Source organism: Hirundo rustica, chromosome Z (assembly GCF_015227805.2).
Source record: "Hirundo rustica isolate bHirRus1 chromosome Z, bHirRus1.pri.v3, whole genome shotgun sequence".
Taxonomy (NCBI): Eukaryota; Metazoa; Chordata; class Aves; order Passeriformes; family Hirundinidae; genus Hirundo; species Hirundo rustica.
The window spans coordinates 81,204,440-81,225,366 of record NC_053488.1 but is presented as its reverse complement, the minus strand read 5'-3'; the positions used below and the strand labels follow the sequence as shown (position 1 = coordinate 81,225,366).

General features: G+C 37.3%; 1 protein-coding gene across 2 annotated transcripts in view; it reads left to right on the top strand.

Moving 5' to 3' along the window:
• Positions 1–20,927, top strand: part of XRCC4 (X-ray repair cross complementing 4) — a 60,747-nt gene that overhangs the window by 4,158 nt on the left and 35,662 nt on the right. For both annotated transcript variants that reach the window (XM_040091123.1, XM_040091122.1), the window contains exons 2-3: positions 10,883–11,032; positions 13,661–13,848. In XM_040091123.1, coding sequence (XP_039947057.1) covers positions 10,894–11,032; positions 13,661–13,848 — 327 coding nt within the window. In that variant the 5' untranslated portion in view covers positions 10,883–10,893. The remainder of the gene's footprint in view (positions 1–10,882; positions 11,033–13,660; positions 13,849–20,927) is intronic.

Below are 20,927 nucleotides of genomic sequence, written 5' to 3'. Positions count from 1 at the left end.
TGTTTTTCAGGGGTTATGATAGAGCTTGGGAGCCCCAGATGAAAAAGCAGCACTTGTCCTTGAGTAAGTGGAACCACCCAGAGCTGAGGGTGAAATTTTTAAGAACTCAAAACCATTATCTGATTCTTCAAGGTTAGTAGGCTGCAGCTGTGATTTCTTCACCGATATATTTGGCAGAAATGTAATGTAGTGCTTGCTGATGTTGTGGGGAAAACATAAAATCATGTGCATAAATTCTGAACCAACATCACTAAATAACCAAGATTCCAGTTTAGACAGCTGAAATAAACACTGTTTATTTATGAAACGACTGAAATAAACTTATTTTATAATACTGTTATTGTAAAATAACATTAAATTGTTCTTGGAATTATTTATTTTTCCACCAAAATGAATATTTTCTCTAGTTGTATCTCTGACTTGAGTTGTGTCCCTTTCCTGAGTTAGGAAACAATGGCCTTCGTCTCCTGCTCTTTGTAATCAGTGTCTTGTGGATCTTAGTCTTCCCCACATCCTTTTCCTCTATGTATGAGATGGAAAAAAGGGAAAGGTGGCAAAAACCTCCTGTGAATTTGAAGATTATTCATAGAACTTAGATAATGTAAATGGGAAGGACTGCTGTCCAAGATATGTCAAGGTACAAAAAACTCACTGAATTATGTATGGTGCCACGTTGACTAAGCTAAGGCGAAATTTATGAGATAATTACTAAACAAATTACTGTTGTTTGCTAATCTAACGCAGTCAAATCTGAATAACACAAAAGAACATGTCTTACAGGAAAAGTTCCAAGCTGGAAAAAAAAATCATTAAATGTATGCCTCAAGCAAGGGCCTCTGGTGCTACTGCTTTCTAAGGTGTACTGGTGATTTCACAAAACATTTTTTGATGAAATTGTCCAAATTTTCAAAGCTTGGAAAAACATTGGAATATTTCTTCATTTGCTCTGCAGACTATTATGTGCCTTTACTGGGAAGGGGTGTCCTCCAACAGAGCAGACAGCTAGAGCTCAGATTTCAAAATAAACAGAAAAAAATGGAGACTGATCTGATGTGACTTTTAAGAGTGCAGAGACTGAGAACGTTTGTGTCCTTGATCTAAACATCAGCCAAATTGCTTGCTATCTTGGGACAGAAAAATTAATGCAACAAGAGGAGGAGTGAGGCTATATATTCTATCACAGGCTGCATTTGTAGTGTGGTTGTCTTGGTGAGTTTTTTTGGTTTTTTTTTTGGTGTGTTTGTGTGTGTATGTGTTTTTTTTAATAAATGATTCAAATGATTATGAAAGGAATTGTTTGTTTACAGGTCTACAAAGGGGTCTTAGAGGCCACCCTTTTCAGCACAGAAGCAGGACAGGAAAGAGAGAGCTTGGGGCTTTCCAAATGCTGTCAGCTGTGTCAGGCTTGGGGTGAAACTTCACAGAATCCTGGGGATATTTGTGCTGGTTGAGCCAAGCAGTGAAGCATCACACTCTGTTGTGGAGGCTTATATTAAATTACTCCGGCTGAGAAAATGAACCTTAATTTTCAGAGTCCAGCACACAGCAGCCACAGATCAGGATATGGGGCAGAAGTGTTAATTTCTCTGGAAGCTGACATGGAGGATGATTGTTTTAGGAAGGAAGAAGCAGAGAACTAGCTGAAGCATTCTTGTGTGTCTTAGAAATACACCTACTTGAGTAATGTTTTGTGATCTCCTGAAGACAGTATTAGAGAGAAGGGTTTTTTTCCTTATGCATTGGTCGGAGAAGTCTATATATGAAAAATGTGCCTTATATTTTATATTTTTTTTACTCTTGTCTGTTGCAGGGATATTTTTTATTAACCCTGACTACCCTAAAACCAGATTTTTTTTTCTTTTAAGTAAAGAGGTAGAGGAGGAATTTTTTTGTATATAGTCTTAATTTGAGGTTCATATTTTGAGTGTGGTATTTCTGATGGTGCAAAATAAATAATGGCATTTGTAGCACAAATGAGAGGAAAATGCAGTAGCAGGTTTCTTATCTAAAGGTGCACTGGAAGAGGCTGGAGCTGTGGAGAGGTGACTTCTGTGCTTAAAGGCTCTTTTTTTATGTTTATGTACCTGCATTATTTCAGGGCCATTGTGTTTGCTCGCTGTTGTGTTTCAGGTACTGATGTGCAGCTGCAGTTGAGAGCCAGAAACACGAAGGTGAAGTGCCCTCCAACATAAACTGAGACTTGCATTTAAAATATTTATACCTTCTGTGCTGTTTCTGTGCCCCACTCTGCATTTTTTATGCCGTCATTAATTTACCTGGGAAAGCAGTAATTTACATCCTTAACAGGGCAGCCTGAGACCTCTGTGGTGCTTCACATCTCTCCTTTGTTTTAATTTGGATTTTAAGATCTCGAACTTCTGTCTGACTGGTTCAGTGCCAAAGCAGTTTTGTGCTGTATTTTACTGAGGAGTACTTAATTGCTCTCTCAGCTCAAGTCCCAGTGGCATTTTTGCACTGGTTTTGCCCCTGCTGTGCCCTCATCTCAGCCTGCAGGTTTCTTTTCACTCTCGTGCAAGCATTCTTTAGGAGCTGTAAAGGAACACTAATACTGAAAAGCTGTTTTCCTAGAGTAGATCCCCTGCTTGGCATCAAGTGTCTTGGGTAAGAGTTAAATTTTTGAGTAGGGTTTTGTTGTTCTGATTTTGGGTTTTTTTTGCCCAGTCCATAGTAGGAAAAAAAACCCCACAACCCCCCCCCACACACACACAAAAACAACCCCCAAAACACCACACCCTACAACAACAAAAAGCCAAACACAAAATACCCCCAAAACAACAGCAACAAAACCCCAAAACAAACAAGCAAACAAAAACCAAAACAACCCCCCCCAAATGAATGAAAGAGTGAAAGGGTCATGAAAGTTGTTTAGAAAAGCAGTGAGCTGATGAGTCTTGAGAGGCTTTTTAGTTTTTTTATGTACAAAACTTGTGATGTTAAAAGTACAAGTGATTCCCGTGAAGCTCTTTGATCCCTTTTTCCTTTCCAGATGTGGTTTGTAGACATGGTGCTGATGGAGCACAAACCAGTAGATTTGTAAGTACTGGCTGAGAGTAGAGTGAATGGCTTCTGAATTTCTGGTATTTTAATCTCTCTCAATCTCTCTCTCTCTCACTCTTTTTTTTTTTTTTTTTTTTTTTTTTTTTTTTTTTTTTTTTTTTTTTTTTTTTTAAATCTTCATGTTTGCTCAGAGTTTGGTGAGGTCATGGGATTTGTGTCCCATGTCCCCTCCTTGCTAAAATACTGGCACATGTCATGATGGGGACAGGTGCTTGTAACTTGCTTTGGTTTGTCAGATGTGGATTATCACAAAGCCTGATCTAAACCTGTGCCCATGTGTGGAAACAGCTGAAATTTGTGCTCAATATGTGTCTTTTTGCCTTATCTACAAACTCAGCCTAATCCATCAACGGAGTAACTAATGTTCAATGCGCAGTTATAAAGCTGGATAAAGAACTGCAAAATTGAAATTTAGCTGCATTGAAAGTGAATGTCTCAGTTCCTTGTGAATGTCTTGTGAATTATTTTCTGTGAGGGTCAGGCAAAGCAAAATGAATTACAATTTTTAAATGAATAAACTTAAGCCGTGTGAGCTCTTTGTTTTCAGGGAGTTTAGTGTTGCATTTTCTGATAGATAAATAGCAGATGGAAAGAAAAAAAAAAGAAAAAACCAAAACTTCAGTTAAGTGAAGACTGGGTAATACAGGAATTTTCTTCAAAGAAAATGCCTGAGGAAACTGTTTAGTAAGATAAAGCAATTTTGAGCCTAGGCCTATTTTTTATTATTAATTTGACAGGAACGGGAAATTAAAATAATCCATCTCTTTGAAAAGTCTTGTGTGTAGAGGTGGGAGGAGAGAAAGATATGTAAGCCTTCATATTTATACCTGCCCTTGTCCACTGAAGTGGCAACATTTGGTGAAACTTGTTTTTCCAGGTTACTGGGCTCAGTTTTTCAAAACTCCTCAGAAAATCCTATGTACAGAATTCCATCCATCCATATCTACCTGACACTGATTTCTTTGTTTCATTTGTTTCAGACTGGGTGCTTTTTCCTATGGCTCTCTTATGGATTAGACACTTCTGAATTTATTTCAGCTTAAAATTTAGAAAGAAAAAAGGGGAAAAAGAAAAAAAGAATAGTGGAATCCATTGCTCAGTGATGTTAAGTGAGACATTTAAAGAAACACATCAGACTGAGTGGAATTCTAATAGGTCTGTGTGGGGACTAAAATGTAGAAAACAAAGGAAATCTGTGCGACAGATTTGTGTTGAATATCCTGATAATATTTAATCTTAAAGAAGGCAGTGTTTTGGAAAACAGATGATACCTCAGCCAGACTACTTTGTTATCCAAATATACATCAAAAAGACATATGTATTGGGGTATTTTTGGATGGGCGAAGGGTGATTAAAACATGCTGCTTTTTTTTTTTTTCCTCCCCCCCAAAATTTCTTCAACTTTACTGTCCTCACATGGATGATACTAAGGTACTGAAAACTGCTGACATGATTTTAAAAATCTGATTGAGAGACTTGGAATTCCCAAATCTTTGTTCTTACTGGCTGTATACATTGGGCTCAAAGGTTGTGTCTGGTGCAACTTACTTTTTCTGTTTTTTATCTGCAAAACATACAGCAATATTTAGTGCTGTCTTTTCAGAGAAATTATGTGGAAAATTATATATATTTAGAATGTGTGTCATTTAAAAAAAAAAAATTTGAGGAGGAAGTGAATTCTTTTTCTTAATATCCTGTGGTTTTCAAGCAAAGGCGCTGTGCCGCCTCTGGGTGTGGTAGAACCTTCAAAAGCCAGGGTGTCCTGCTGCCAAGTTAAGAGTTACAAAGTATTTGTTGGGACTTGCATCTTCCAGAAGCAGCGGAGAAAGGGGGTCTGGGTCTCTGAGACAGGCCTTGCTGACTTTTTATCCCAGATTTATCCTCTGGAGGCTGAGCTGGTTGTTGCCTTTGATCTTTGCTCCCTTTCACATGCACTTTTTAGTAACGTCACTACTAAAATTCAGTTTTTCATCAGGAAACATGACATGACAGTTGCATGACTTTTTTTTTTTTTTTTTTTTGGGTTTCTAACCTTCAGAGAGTATAACCTGGCTTATCGTGCATCTTGGAAAGTGAGGTTTTAAAGTGAGGTTTTGACAGTGTGACTATTAGTTTTGAGAAGAATTGTTACAAAAAGAGTGAGAAAGAAGCGTCTACCCCTTTTATAAATCTGTCTGCATACTCCCTTACTTGCTAGTATATACTAGTATAATTGCCCGCTTTGCTGTTTATTTTAATACAATGAAGGGCTTTTTAAAAAACCTTATTGTAGCTTAATGTAGATGGTTGTAAGTGAGCTTGGCAAGGCTGGATGCCTGCCGTGGGTAGTGGGTTAGGCATGAGACTTCAAGGGGATGAAAGACACCAGGGTGGGCTTTGCCTCCAGGCTACAATTAAGATCAAGGCTTGTTAGTAAGATTCCTACTATAAAGGTTGTTGGCTGTCTGCTTCCTTCTGTTTCTCCTCATTTTTCAGCTGGTGACTGTGGTAAATAAGCCTGACAAGGGTTCTTCCTTATCGTGGATTCCAGATCTTCTGTGGCAAATCTTCCATATCCTATTGTCCCATGGAGCCTGACAAGCTCAGAACTAATTTGTTTTTGGTTTTTTGGTTTGGAGTTTCTTCTTTTTTGGGGGACACACACAATTGCACAAAAAGCATGTGCATGTTTCCAATCGTTCTGTGGCTGCCATGAAGCAGTGGGAAGGCAGGAGTGTAAATGTGAGCCATGTGAACCTTGGCTCTGCAGTTGGGCCCATGATCTCCTGATCAAATGTTGCCACGGAGCACTGAATTTCTTAAATGGCCCACTTGCCCTTCTGCACAAAATGAGAAAATCATTCAGTCTCTTCTTAATATCCAAGTGCTAATTTTTGCTTCATTTCTTTTATCTCCAAGGCAAAGTTGCATTATTGGCAAAATTGTATCCTATGTGCTTTTAACACAGAATAAAGTTAAACAAAAGAACAACTAAATATTATTTAGGATGCATGTAATACATAAATGTTTTAGCCCCTTAAATTGCATTAGGGAATAAAGCTCTATTTTTTTTTTTCTTCTTTGGCTTTCAGATTTATCTGTAAGTTCCATATGAAGGTTAATTTTGAATCATTCTTCAATGTCAAACAAGTATTATGACCAGAGGAGTGGGAGGATTATTGTGAGATGGGACAGGAAAGATGCTGTGTTATTTGTCTTCATGTTCGTTGGACCAGTCATGTTCTTCCAAAAACAAATGAGAAAAGAGGAAGTCCCTGTTGGATCAGTAGCAGTTCTAAGATTAATGGAGTGAGAGTTGAGGTTTTTGTCAGGTATTTTTATGTTCTTACTCCTGAAGTATTGGAGTTAATGGAATTTTAAATTAACACTAGAGAATATCAATTTCTATGAAATATATCACTGGAAATATGCATAAATACAGGCATTATCTTATTTCCTTCTGTTAGAAAATGTGGTAATAGCTAGTTTTAATCTTTAAAAGCAATCTTGAGCTTTTCTTTACTAGTTTAAATCTCCAATTATCCACTTAGGAGTACATGTAGCATCTCCTGAATAGTACCTCTTCTCTGGTTATGAATTCACTATTAACTTTCTTCTGATTATTAGATTATGATTGTAGTTTGGGCAGTGTCAGAAGGAACCAAAGAGTAGACTTTAACACTAGTGTGTGGTCTTCTATTCTGAAATCCCTGTGGATAGCTCCCATTTTTTCCTCAGCAAGAAAGCACTTATGGTAATTGCTCCATTTCAAAGACATAGTGGCTCTTTCTGGTCTGTAAGTAGTCTTCCAGGCATAGCTGCTGAGGTTTGGAACACCTGCAGCCCAACCGATTTGGGGAAAAAAAAAAAAAAAAAAAAAAGCCCTTAGTCTGCATGGAGGGGAAAAAATAAAAAAAAAAATGAAGTGCTGAAGTTCAGAATATTATCAATGATGCTGTGTTGGAGCAGCCTGAAAGATTTGGCTTTTGGTCTATGCCTGGTGCTATCCAAAACAACATATAAAATTCTTTGTGGGGCCATTTTAAGAGTGTCTTGTTCATTCAGAAGGGCCTTTGTGTTCTGTTGTTCCGAGGGCAGAGGCACCAGCCAACAGCTGATTCCTCCTCCGAGGGAAACATTGCCTAATGGTGATCACAGGAGCCAAAGACCATGAGGACAAAGTGCTAAAGATAAATAGCTCAATCCCTGACTGTTCAAAGGCCTCAATAAAGCCTCTGATTTACACATTTGGGGTGGGACTCTGCTGTCCCCACCTGCAGGCTGGCCCCAGGGCCCTGGTGTGGAGAGGTGGTGGTGTGTGTGACCCCCTGTGCCCCTCAGGGACGAAACACTGCCTTTCTGTGGCCCCAGTCCCAAAGCATCTCTGCTTTGCTTTGCTTTGTCATTACCAGGGGAAGGAAGAAAGAACCAACTGCTCTCAATTTATGGAGGTGGTGAATGGAAAGAGCCCACAGGGTCTGGATGGTGAATGGCACTTGAAGGTGCTCCTCTGGTCTGATGGACTCAGAGGGTCTTTTTAGGCATCCATAATGAGAGGCTGGTTCCAGTAATTTGGGTAGCAATAAAAATGCAGTCTGCTTTTACGCAATGACTTTATTTTATTTTGTTTTAACAAGCTTCACCAACAGCTGGACTGTTAAATAGTGACACTCCAAAAATTCAGGGGGCTGTTTTAATCTTTCTGAGCATTAACACAGTTCCTACCTTTCCACCCCAAGACGAAAGTTAAAATAACTCTCAAGGTTTCACCTCTCCTTTATATTTGTGTCTTTGTTTCATAATGAAGTTTTTATCTGGTGGAAGTGTTTGGTCTGTGAAGGGTCACATAAAGGTAACACAATGGAAGCTGATGGGGTGATGAATTCAGTGAGCAGGTGGGTGCGTTGGAGCAGGTTAGCTGTGAGGAGATTGTTTTATTTCACCTCTTGAAATACAGAGCAATACATCTTATTTTGAAAACACAGTGCTGTACATCTGTTATTAAGATTTGCCTTTAGAGTGAATGAAATGCATGCAGTCACCTTATAGTGAATGAATAAGGAATATACCCTCATTTATTGTCTGTATTTTTAATTTCTTTAGTAGCAACTTTTAGTTGTTAAATAAGTAGGGAAGTCCTTTGGTATTTTCTTCTGTATTTATGAACCACATTCAACTGTGTGTGGTTTATCCATTTACTGAACACTGCACTCAACTCTGTGACAGAGTTGTGTTCTCCAGACATAAAGGGATAAAGGACATAAAAGGGAAGAAGGGAAAAGGAATTTGGATTTTTAGTTTGTTGTAATTTTTTTATTTTCGAAAAAACAGTAAGGTATAATATTACTGTTTGCAGTGATGTTTTTATGTGCTGTGTAGGTCAGACTAATTTTTGTGAAGGAGGTTTTTTCCTCCTTTTGAAGAGAAGTATGTAATAGGCATTGTATACAGCAAAAGTCCTTGAGCTTTTGCTGATGGGTTGGAACAGCTGAGTGCTTGGAGATGGAGTCTGGCTGAGCTCTGCTAAGAGGGGCAGCTCCTGAACATGGAGTAATAAGTAAAATATTCCATTCAAAAGGCCAGTGAGCACTGTGGAGTAGATGAAAGCCAGGAGAAAAAGTATCTTCATTTTATGCTTTCTTAGAAAAGGCTGTTTTTCAGAGATACACAATAAAATGTGGAAAAGCAGGAAAACGGTATTTTGCATTTGTTTCGAAGTTCAGGGTTTTATTCTTGGTTGTGTCTCCTCATTCTGTTGAGGTTGTGTTTTACTACAGGTGTACCAAGACTGTTGTTTAAACAGAACTTTCATTTTTAGCTGTGCTACATCACTGGGATGAAATACTGATGTGTGCATGGGAAACTAGTATCACTATATGAAATTAATTTAGTCTCAGGCCTCAGAGACCTTGTTAGTGCATCTTTAAATAAATAGAGGCTTCTTTCCTCTGTACTCTTGACCTTACTTTTTCTGACTGAGGGCTTACTGACACTTCATTCGCTTTATCATTATATAAATAAAAAATCTAATTCTCTTGCTTTGTTTTATGTTATAAAGAGTCTGGGTTGATAAAGCCTCTAGTGCAGGTGTTTTTCACTGAATGCTGCTCTACTTTGTGATAAAAAATCACATGAACCAAGCAAAACCTTCCTGTTGGACTACACATATAGGCATCAGTACCCTGTGTGGTGTCTGTCAGGGTTGTCTCCTACTATATTACAGTCTTTAATTGAAATATTTTTAAAAACAATGTCTGTCAAAGGAGGACTTCTATGAAAATATTTCACAAGAGACTGTATTTTTCAATTATTAACAAGAAGCAAAAGGGAATGTGGCAGGAAAGAAGAGTGCATGCGTGTATGCTTGAGCACGCATTGTTTGTGTTTCCTGCCCCGTGCTCATTACTGACCCATGGCCAGGCAGTTAGTGCCCCACAAATCTTTAAAATCCCTTTATTTCTGGAGGCACTAATTGCAAAAGCATTGTTCCAGCTGTCCACCCCCCAGATATTTAATTCTTTTGTTCTTGCTTGCAGGTGCACAGGCACACTGTAGATTTTCTGAAATGGCCATCTGGTTAGTGATGGAACTAGAAACCCCTTTTTTTTTTTTTTTTTTAACTCAGATTAATTTTTCAATTTTTGTTTTGGTAACTTTTTAGTTTCTGTTGCATTTTCAGGGAATAGAAAGGTGGAGTATGGCCTCTGTAACAGTAAATATGATGGTGGTCTAGAGATGTAAATACTAAAGCTTTATGTTTGAAAAACAATGCTTAAATTCATATATTTTGCTGCTTTTAATGCTATGTACTTGTCTGGGCAAGGGAGATGCATTTTGAAATGTTGTTGGGTGCAGAGTTGAGCAAGGGTCAGGAACAGCTCAGTCAACTGCAGTTAAAGCTGTTCCTGCTAAACTGAAAATGCCAATTTTTGGAGAAGCCAAGGTAGATATATCTGGATCTAGATTTGTTTCTTAATGTCCAGGAGAAAAGAAAGAGCTTCCTTCTACTTCTGATTGGAGAAGAGAGTCCCCTCAGGGTCTGAACTGATCCTGGTGATGATTTACTGCTGCATCTTAGATGGAAAATTAAATGCTCAATAGAGCATTTAATCCCTGCCCAAGCACCATTGTATTCAGTGCATGTAGTTTAAATGCCTCATCTGGGGTTTTCCTCCTTTTACATGCTAGTTTTAGTCTGTGAGTGAACATGTAGCCTTTTCTCAGTCACTTCACTTAGGCTGTGTATAAATACATGGGTTTCTTGAGAAGGCCTTAGGTCAAGCACAGGTTGCCAAGTTGCTTTGTCATAGAGCAAACATAATTCACTGCACCATCACATATTTTCTCTGCAGAATCCAATGCTTAAAATATTTCCTTTGGGTTGCTGGCATTTGCTACACTCTCTGCTTTGCTGTGAAGCTTAGTAGCAGCTTTCACTTGGCAGTCTTCCAGATGAATATTGATTATTTTGAATTATGTTAAATGTTCTGTACTTTGGGTGATAGCAGACCGTGAGTTAAAAACAGCCACGGAGAAGAGCTTGTGTGTAGTAATTTCCTGTCTCCCAGCTTCCTGACAGCTTCTTAATTTGAGACTATTCAAATAAGTTTAATTGTTGGCACTGAAACCTTACTTATTATAATTCAGTTTTCTGTTTGGAAGTATCACCAGTTCTCTGACAAACTGAATTTGGGGAGGAAAGCAGAATAAAATTACAATCATGCTTATATTTGTATATTCCCCACACATACAACCCCCAAGATAGTTATGATAAGCTGTTAAGCCCCCCAGTGATTATAACAAGATTATCTTGCTTTTTAAACAGGTATTAGGAAGATGGAGAAGACTTTGAACAGAATTCATCCAGTTTCTGATCCAGAAGCAACCTATTTTCTACAGGTGTCATGGGAAAAGGATTTAGGCACTGGCTTTGGTTTACTTCTTAGTGATTGTCAGTGTGCCTGGACTGGGACAGGTAATGGAAAGAAAAATACATTAATTTAAATTATTACTGCTGTTAATTGCTCCTTTTTAAACACTTTCTAAACTGTGACCCACAACTTGTATGGAAATTTCACTGGCATTTTGTCCCCATTGATGGTGGAGGTGGTATTAAGGATCTTCTGGGATGTGTTCAGAGAACTTTGAAATCTGGAGCGATTGTGTGTCAAAGTGAAAACTAATTTTTTCAGCACATGTATATGCAGTAATTTGTTCTTTCTCAAGAATATATAATTTCTTGGAGTGACGCTGAAGTAACACTTCAGCAGAAGTGATTTCTTCAGATTCTTGAACAAATGTGTATGCAAGTACTATTTGCAAATTGGAGCCCATGAAGCCTTTAATTGCAGATGTTTTTTTAAGTGTTTTCATGAAATTTTATTAGCCAAAGGTAACTGTATTTCATATTGAAGTGAATTTTTAGAAAGAAAAAGGGACAATAAACGATAAGTAGGAAAAACTTAGCCTGTGGGATTTTTTTCTCCTCTCTGAAACCTCAGTAAGAGGATGGGTCTTTGCATATGTGCATGCTTCTCTCATTCATGCCCAGTGAAAAAAGGTTAGATTTGTGTGTTCCTTTGAGAAATGTCAAATCAAAAGCCCTTCTATCAGTAGCAAGAATATTTCAAAGGGAGGAGAGAACGATGTATTTTCAGCAAATTCTAGGAACAACCATTTTCTGGACTCTTTAGTCTGAATTTTAGGTATCTATGTAGTTCCTTTCTTCCTTCCTTTTCCCTGCCCAGCGGATTTTGTTTCTCTTCAGTTCCGACATAAGCCAAGCTTTTATATATGTCTGAGATTAGATAAATGTAAATTAAAAATCAACACATAAATTAAATCTGCTCTTCCATATTGCTTTTAACATTTCAAACACTCCAATCAAGGGTCCCTGCACAAAGCAAATACGTGTTCCAATTCTGATTCCCAGTAGTGAAGGGTTTTTCTTTCTTGGTTTGATAATAGTAAAGTCAGGTTATTTTGAAAATAACAAAAAGGGTGTTAACACTGACAAATACCGTTTTTTCTGTTTGAAGGATCTTCTTGTTCATAGGCAACTTCAAAACCCCAGTTTAGAATTCACAAGACGATGATTCTTATTTTTTCAAGTGAAGGCTGTGCCTATTTTTTCTATACACTCTAGCTGGGAGTGTATAGAAAAATAGGTAGACACCGTTCTCATTTTGTTGCGTACCTGCATCTGGTAAAATTGGGAATAACAATTTCCCAAAACAGAGGGCTAGTGGAAGCAGGATGACCTCACTCTGTTGAAAAGGAAAGAAAGAAACCCACAACAGCTCAGCCATGAGTATTGGGTGCTCATCCAAAGGAGAGTTTTTTTCTGTTCTTGAAGAATCTGATCCCTTTCTAGGAAATTTTTACTGGATTTCTAGTCCCTTGAATAATTTCATTGGGGGTGGATGTTCTTGTGCATGAGGTTTTCCTACTGCACTGATGTGTGTTTTCATTCAACAAAACACCAGTTTTGGTCACTTTCTAAAGTTATTACATCATTTTTGAGACTGCTTCCATTTTAAATTCAAAACCTGGAGGGAGGAAAAGCAACAGTCAGAATATTCTTGCTGTGGTAAATCCCTTTTGGGTTTCCTATGCTGTGGATTATTTTCCTTGGCAAGACCTACCAGGAAGAGAGTGAGAGTTGCTGATGGAGTTGTCTTTTATGGGTTTTGTATGTTTAATGTGATGATGAAATGTGTCAGGAGTCCTGATTAAGGAGAGAGGGAGAATGGTGAATGTTGGAGGGGAGGAGAAGCACACAAATAGGCAATGTAATCTGGTGTGTTACCTTGGTATTGGGTTAAAGAACTACATCTATGAGGATTTATGCGTATCATATTTCCCTAAAGATTGATCAGTTCTGCTCATTTTATATCATAAAGGAACATGCAGCATATACAGGTAAAAACCCCGAACCCACAGTGCTCTATTGCAGTATTTTAGTGTCTTTCTTTTTATGACTTACTGTTAAAAGTTATTACTTATTAAAAGTTTATCTTAGTATTGAAATCACTGTTCCAGACATACACTTCCTTTGTAAGTATTTCAAACTTACCTTCTTCTACCCCTCTTTGCCTCATGCTGCAAGGGATTCTACATTTCTCTCTGTACTGTTTTGGGTGACTTCAGGCAACTAGAATTGTGGATGAGTAGCAATAAGCAAATGACCCATTTTCAGACAGGCAATAAAGGGGAGAGAACTTCTGAAAAACACAGTATTCGTGCTACATATCCACAAGTGGAAACAACACACCAATGTGTGTTCAAAGGAAGAATAATCTAATATTTCATAGAATCACAGAATTACAGAATGCCTTGGGTTGGAAGGGATCTTAAAGGTCATCGAGTCAGTATGTGTCTCTATGTGCATACAAATATATATATATATTTTTAAAAAGTATATGTATATAAATATAGATACGCATTAAGATATATAGTAAATATATATACAAAGTGTGTGTACTATATATATAGTAAATACACAAAATATAGATATAATAATATATGCTTTATATGTAATATATAATGCATATACTTGTTCACACACATGAAGATTTATTCCTTGCATGTCTCTTTCTGGTAGCATCTGAAGAGGACATTTCTAGGGAGGCTGCTGACATAGAAATGGACAGAGAAAAATATGTGGAAGAACTGAGGAAAGCACTGATAGCTCGAGGAGAGTCAGCTGGCAAATACAACTTCGTGATTTCAAGAGATGAAAAGAATAAGGCCTGTCATTTCTCATATGAAAGGAACCTGAATGACGGCTCTGTAAGTAGATAAATCTTTAAATTTAACTGTTCAATGATGAGAATGAAATTATTTTTTGTATTTTATTATGGTCTTTAAAATCAGGCAGACTTGTGATACTCGTTCCGGATTGAATGAGTGTTGTGAGCTCTTGCATGGGCCAGGCTAAAAAGGAGGTGAGTGGTTTGGAATGGCTGCTGCCCTTTCCAAATTGTAGCCTCTTGTGCACTTCTGTTTTCCATACTTCTTCATCCTCTCTTTGTACTACTCACCTAAATTAGAAAAAAATAAAATTCAGGCAAGTTTATTTTCAAATGCTAAACCATAGTTTTAAAATTAGCTTTTCTACTACTTCAGATATTTTGTAAGCTAAGGCTGAAATTGTTGCACTGAATTGCAAACGGGAAAGCTTGCTTGACTGCAAAGAGAAGGACCTTCTTAAAAGAGGAGAGAAACCAGTGTAGTCTGTATCTACAGACACTTCTGGATATTTCAGGTTGTGCTTTGCTGTGTTAAAACTTAAGGTGAATCTCCCAGTTTTTTTTTTTTTTTTTTTTTTTTTTTTTTTTTAAATTTATTCTTTTACATGCCTTTTCCCTTGTGCAGTATAGGAAATTAAAGCCCAGTTTGGCTCTTGAGGAGCCAAAAGTGTCAGTCTACCAGTCTGCATTTTAGGTATTTCTGTTAATTTACCCAAGGCCATATTGACCCTAAACCTTGTGAGCTGTTTGATTGTTCACAAAGATATTGCAAGTTCAGGACCAAACTGTACTCAGAAATTGAGAGCAGTAAGGTTAAGAATCTTTTTTTTGTTTTTCTTTCTGCTCTGTGTCACATGTTCTAAGTACAGGCCAGATTAAATACATGCTGTATTTTTATTAAGTGAAAACATGCTTGTGTTTATGGGGTCACCTAATAGGTTTCCATCAATTCAGGCTTATGAGAAATTTAATTTGTATGAAAACAACTTTATGTCAATTTGGGAAAATAATAATCTGTCCAAAGAAACTGAAAATATAAAGAACCTTGATTCCTATGTATGCGTTAAAGTTTGGGTGTTGAAAGAATATTTTTAGATAAGATAGGATTTCACGGGTGAAAATGCACCTTTTTTTTTTTTTTTTTTTTTTTTTTTTTTTTTTTTTTTTTTTTTTTTTTTTTGTCCTTCTGTACTAAACTAATGCCTGCAAATAAATTTGCCAAAGCAGTTATGTAGAATTAAATAACAGAATTAGGTATTAAAAACAGCTTTCAGGTATGTAGTAGAATATGTTCCAAATGTTTTGCAAACTCTGTGTGGAAGCATTTGTGATCTTGCTCTTTCAGCATCACATGAGGAAATTAATCTTTCTGGTCTCTGTACATCCAGAGGGCTGATATTCAGCTAAATGTAAATTTAGCACAGAGAAAGCCTAGAGAAACTACTCTGCAGCTTAAACATGACTTAAATTCAGTGTTTTTCTCTTATCAATTTAATAATTAACAATTTTTAGTAAAAAAATGCAAAAACTTCTGAAATGCATTGTTACACTTTGAGCTATAAAATGCTTATTAATTCAGGTAAATAAAAATATATTGCAAAATATTTTCATGGAATGGTACATGAGTTCCTGATAGTAAATTTTTTAGTCTTAGATAATCAATAATATGCCTTGTATTTTTTGGTGGTTTTTTTTTAGAAATATATGCATGCTTATATACACAAATTCAGTTATTTTAATTTTTTTTTTTTAATGGGAGCTGCGTAGAACATGATGCTGATCACCAGCAGTTATCTGTGCCCAGTAATTTCTGAGCTCTGTCATAGTTTTCCATCCTATATGGGATTAGTGACTGGAAAATCTCTGCGCTAGATACTGATTTCATGGCTGTACCAAACCATGGTATTTGAAATAAGTTTTACCTTCTTTGCAGCATCTTGCTAAAGCTCTGCTTCCATATAGTCTAACTATGTGCCAAAATTGTGTTGGGTGGTCTGTAGGAGTACAAATAAAAATAGTGGAGTGATGTTAAGCAAAGGAAAACATAGGCATATTATTGGGAAATGCTTTCTGATATAGAACTTTGTTTTACTGCCCAGGTGTTTTCTGGAGGAAGTGGTGGCAGTCCCGTTGTGCCCCTTGCTTTGAAAGGGACTGGAATGAAAAATGCATTGTAATTATCTGCATTGCCCGTGTAGTAGATTTGATGACTTAACAAAGTGTTTGATTCACCTGTTGTTCAGTTAATGATCAGATAAGTTCTTTCCATGAACTGTTGTCTAGGTGTTTAAAAGGATGTGCTGACACCTATTCCTGCACTGCTTTGATGGAATGAAACCAAACTTGTATCTTCATATAATTTAAAAAATGTTTATAATCATCAGTATATAATAATGATGTGTATGTAAGGTATATGTAATGGATTAGTGCTGATGGTTTGGAGTTTGAATGGATGGAAAACACCCCCAAGTCATGAAGAATTCCTGTCTGATTCTAAATCAGGGAGGACACTGTGACATTTCTGCTTTGCAGTGCCCTGGTTGCCTGTAATGCTTAAAAGTAATAGAATAAGAAAAATAACTTCAGGCATGTTCATAAGGGTTTTAGTACTTACTTGTTTTGAAATGTTGGTTGGGACAGAGAATGGTGTTTTGAGTTTTAGAAACACTGGTTCTGGCTGTGCCTCAGGGATGTGCAAGTGAGCCTAAGAAGTTGTGCCTTTAAAAATCCCAATGTGTTTAGTGAAAATCCCGATGAGTTTGGCGAAAATCTCAATATGTTTTTGTGAGAATTCCAACGCATTTGGTGAAAATCCTGGCGTGCTTGTGATTTACCTCCCTCAGAGCAGGTGGCTCTGCCTTTGGGAGCAGTGTCTGGGGTGCCTGGGGTGTTGGAAAAGATGCTGGAATAACAATTTCTCTGGAGCACAGTGGGAATTGTATGCGGATCCAGCTGCAGCCCCGCGCGGGCCACACACACAGAGACCCCAGTGAGGGGCCGGGGAGGCTGGTCCAGCTCAACTGCTGCCACCTAAACAAACACCAGCCACAGAGGCAGTGATTTAGTGCTTGATCTAAGTAGGTGACCACTGGGAAGTAAATCTTTCCAAGTGCTTCAGCGAGTCACTCCACATATAATAAATAATGGAAATCCGGCAAGCTCTTTTTTTTTTTTTCCTGGGGCTGGCAATTAAATAGACTAAATAGCCTTTGATAAACAATTATTTGAGTGCTAGCAGTCTCTTTTTTTTACAGTAATGTGACAGGCTCTCTTTTTTTTTTTTTTCCCTTTGCCTTTTGCTTAAGTTTGTAAACAGGGAGGGTAAGAGCTTAACAAATTCCACCTTAGATGCAGCACTGTTGCTAATTAGGATGATGGAAGAGATGCTGTTATTTGTCTCCTCCATTTCCTGTGGCTGCTTTTCCCTGGTCGGGCCTGTGAGTTCATAATAAGTTGACTAAAAGTTGAAAAAAAAGCTGGAGAAGCTTGTGTTAACCAAAACTTTTCACAGCCTTCTAAATGAGAGAAATGTAATTGGTAGAGCTCTTTGTACTGTCCAAACTATCTTGGTTCAAGGTCTGAATAGTTACTTTGCTCCAAACCACTGAGAATGTGTTGTTTGGTTAGCAAAGGTCATTGAGAGTTCAGGTTGTTTCCCAGGCAATTCCACCGGCTGAAGAGAGGAAGATGAAATGATTAATCGTTAGGTCAGTGTGAAAGTAATGACTCTCATATCACTTATATCACTTAATGTCTGTGTACTTCAGGACCTGAGAGTGGACACTTGAATGGGTTTCTTGGAAGCCCATTTTAGAAATAGCTGGCTTCTAATGTGCCTTATGTAATAGAAACATTAAGTATTATCTTGAAAGTAATCTCAAAATTCTGAGTGCCACATCATTTTCTCCATTTCACCTTGGGTGTGCCTTCAGGTATTTCAGGTACTCTGGAATTGGAGTGCATCACTTCTGTGGCCTGGAGGTAAGAAAAATAATTTCTGAAAGAATGATTCCCTACCATATTAGTAGGTGTACAACACACTTACAAAGTGTAGTTATACAAGATGTGACAAAAGTCCTGGTGAATTAAATAATTAAGCTCTATTTTCCTTGCTTAGCTGTAAGATTATATATTTGATTGCTGCATCTGATAAGCAGTAGTTTGGAGAAATTAATTTAATATACTGGTAATTTATGCCTTTAAAACTGGTATTGTTGAAAAAGGAGAAATCAAACACTCTGATGAATACATTCTCTTCATTTTTTCTCAACCTGTTAGGACTTGTGTATTTCACTGGACCTATCCAGTTGGACAAAAATGGTAGTTTAATTGCTTTAGGGCCTACTGTGAATTACCCTTTAGAGTGCAATATTATTTATAGTGTTATCTTCTTATTTCTTGAGTACAATTGAGAGTCTCTCTCTCTCTCGTAAGTATTGTAATGTGTTCATAAAATAACAGATTTGGATTTGTGCAAGAAAAATTGTCAGTTATCTTTTCTCTCTTTGTATTATTGTGTTGTCTTCCCTCATTTCCTCTCAATTATTCCAGATTCTTCCATTTTGGAATACCTGCTGTGTATTTCAAATCCCTGTGTGGACATCAAGACTTACTTTCATTTGCAGAACAGAGTACAAATGCTTTCCTTTTAGGGGGAAGAAATCTTTAAATCATGGCATATTGACAAGCTTTAGTTTCCCAAACACAAATTACAGAGGACAGTAGGTGCTCTGGAAAAGATATTACTGTGTGTGGGCTCTAAACCTTCACTGTAAGACCCCAGTACTGTATTTCCTGTGAGGATGAACAGCAGCCAGAGCCTGAAAACCGAGAATCTCACCAGTGGATTCTCTTCAGAGACTCTCACAGCTCTAGAGGAACCATTTATCTTTCTACCTGCGAAGGCATAGGAGAACTCTCAAGCTCATGTTTACTCTTAGGTTCATTCAAATAGCACCTTTTCCAGTATAAAATATTGAATGGATATGTTTAGATCCTCAGAGGAAGTTCAACGTCTATTTCTTCTGCTGCAGTTACAGAAAATGTCTTGAAACATAAGAAAAGGGCAAATTCAAGATGTCCTGTATTTTTTAAAAAGTGACAAATAAGGAAATATTGCAGGGTAATGGGATGAAGAAATAAGGGAGCTGCAGATTGTGCAGTGAGGAAAGGGTTGCACTTCCTATTGATTTCTTTCCTTAAACTGCAGTGATTTAAAATACACATATCTTTGGTTTTCCACTATGAAGTCAGTCTGTATTAGTAGTCCACACATAAAAATGACATTTTCTTTGAATAGCGAGGACAGGTCCCTAATTTCTGTGTCCAGTGAGCAGAGCAAGATCAGTTCTTTTTCTGGTGGAAAAGCACTGCCATGAATTTGCTGGTTTGTTAAAACCCTATGAGGTGGTGTGCCTGCCCATAGGATTTGACAGAATGCTAATTACTGCCTGTTACATGTCAGTATGTGGAATGAGTGTTTTTTATCATGAGGACAAAGCCTAAGGGTCTTTGAGTTTTACAGTTTGAAGCCAAATTGGCCATGTATTTGGAATTGGTGAGGAAAATATTCAATTAGAATTTTTCTGAAATATTTTAGTCTCACTGGAAAATTCTTTGGCAGTTAGGTTTTCCTCATCCAAATCTTGAATGTGGTTCTTTTGCAAAAATGTGTTTCCCAGAAAGGCAGGTACAGTGCAGAATTTCAAGGCTAAGTTTTTTCTGGGTAGTATCATTCCAGGAAAGAGCACTTTCATAGAAGATTATTTGTTCCATTATCTTTTCTTCTTGTTCCTCTCAGGTACCTCTGCAAATAATGCCTGACATTTCATTTAAAATTAGATGGCAACTGCTTTGTTGGGTGCAAAGCGTAACTGATTTTGGTTTTTTGTTTGTTTATTTTCTTATTTTTAGAACCCAAATCCTAGTTTTTCTGCATTTGTTTTTCTCAGACAAGTCTTAAGCTTTGGGGTTTTTTAAGAGTTTGAGGTACAGGGGTTTTTTTTTTTGTTCCATTTGTAAAAGCGCATTGTCTTTTCAGTGTGTGAATAATACCTGTAAGTTGTTAACACAAATTTTGTAACAGAACATTGTCAATACTCTTAGGGGCTGCAGAGGTGTCAAAAACTGGAATTTGGAAGCAATCAGTTTTGGGTTTTTTTGTACTAGTTCTTTGCTCATTTAATTGATGGCTGTACATCTTGCAAAACAATGGGAGATGTATTTCCATTAATTCACACTGAATTTGGTGCATTGCAGTTGTGTTTCATACCTATTTAATTCTAGCTGCAGTGAGAATTTGTTGTTCTATATCGCTAATCCATCCCAGGAGCATCACAGGGATGAATTTTGCTATTTAGTTGGAATAAACCTGACTCTTTCAGTCTGTCCTGAGTCCATATTCTCCTCTCAGCTGAATCACTCACAGGAAAAAAAAAAAAAAAATTATCTAATGTGTCTTTTAGAGACTAACTTGAGCTACTGATTAGCCAGTTCTGATTTAGGTGAGAGGTCTAAGCCTGAGGTGATGTGGGGAAGATGCATAGTTCAAGAAAAAAATGTGAGCTTGTCTAGCCTTTACAAGCACTGTTCTATTTGCAATTTCGTTGAGTTTATTTTCCTAACAATTGAAAACAGAAGAATTTAGTATCATCTTTTACTTCCCTGGGCTCACAAAGGAGTTAAAATTGTAGTCCTGTGATCTGCTGTGATTTTCTAAATCAGCCGTTCACCACTGCAGTTTTGGTTTTGCCAGTGTTATTGACTTGGTGTACTGAAATACATTGAGCAATGTAGTTTTCATCTCATTAAGAACTAGTGAGACATTGCCTAGGACATGGGTCGAAACTGGGGAATTCAAATAAGAATTGCATTAATATCTATAGTATTTCTTTTGGTTTTATATGCACTGATTTATATGCAAGGAAACTTACATTTCTGAGACCACCTGAAGGTTTTAGTTTTAATGAGGGGAAAATCCCCATGTTTTCCGTGACTGTAAATTACTAAATATGAGTTGTCTCTTCTTCAAGAGATCAGAGAAATGAAATAATCAGCCCACTCTTATGTGTGTGCACTAACTTGAAAAGCCTGTAAACTACATTACTAAGATGTTTTGTT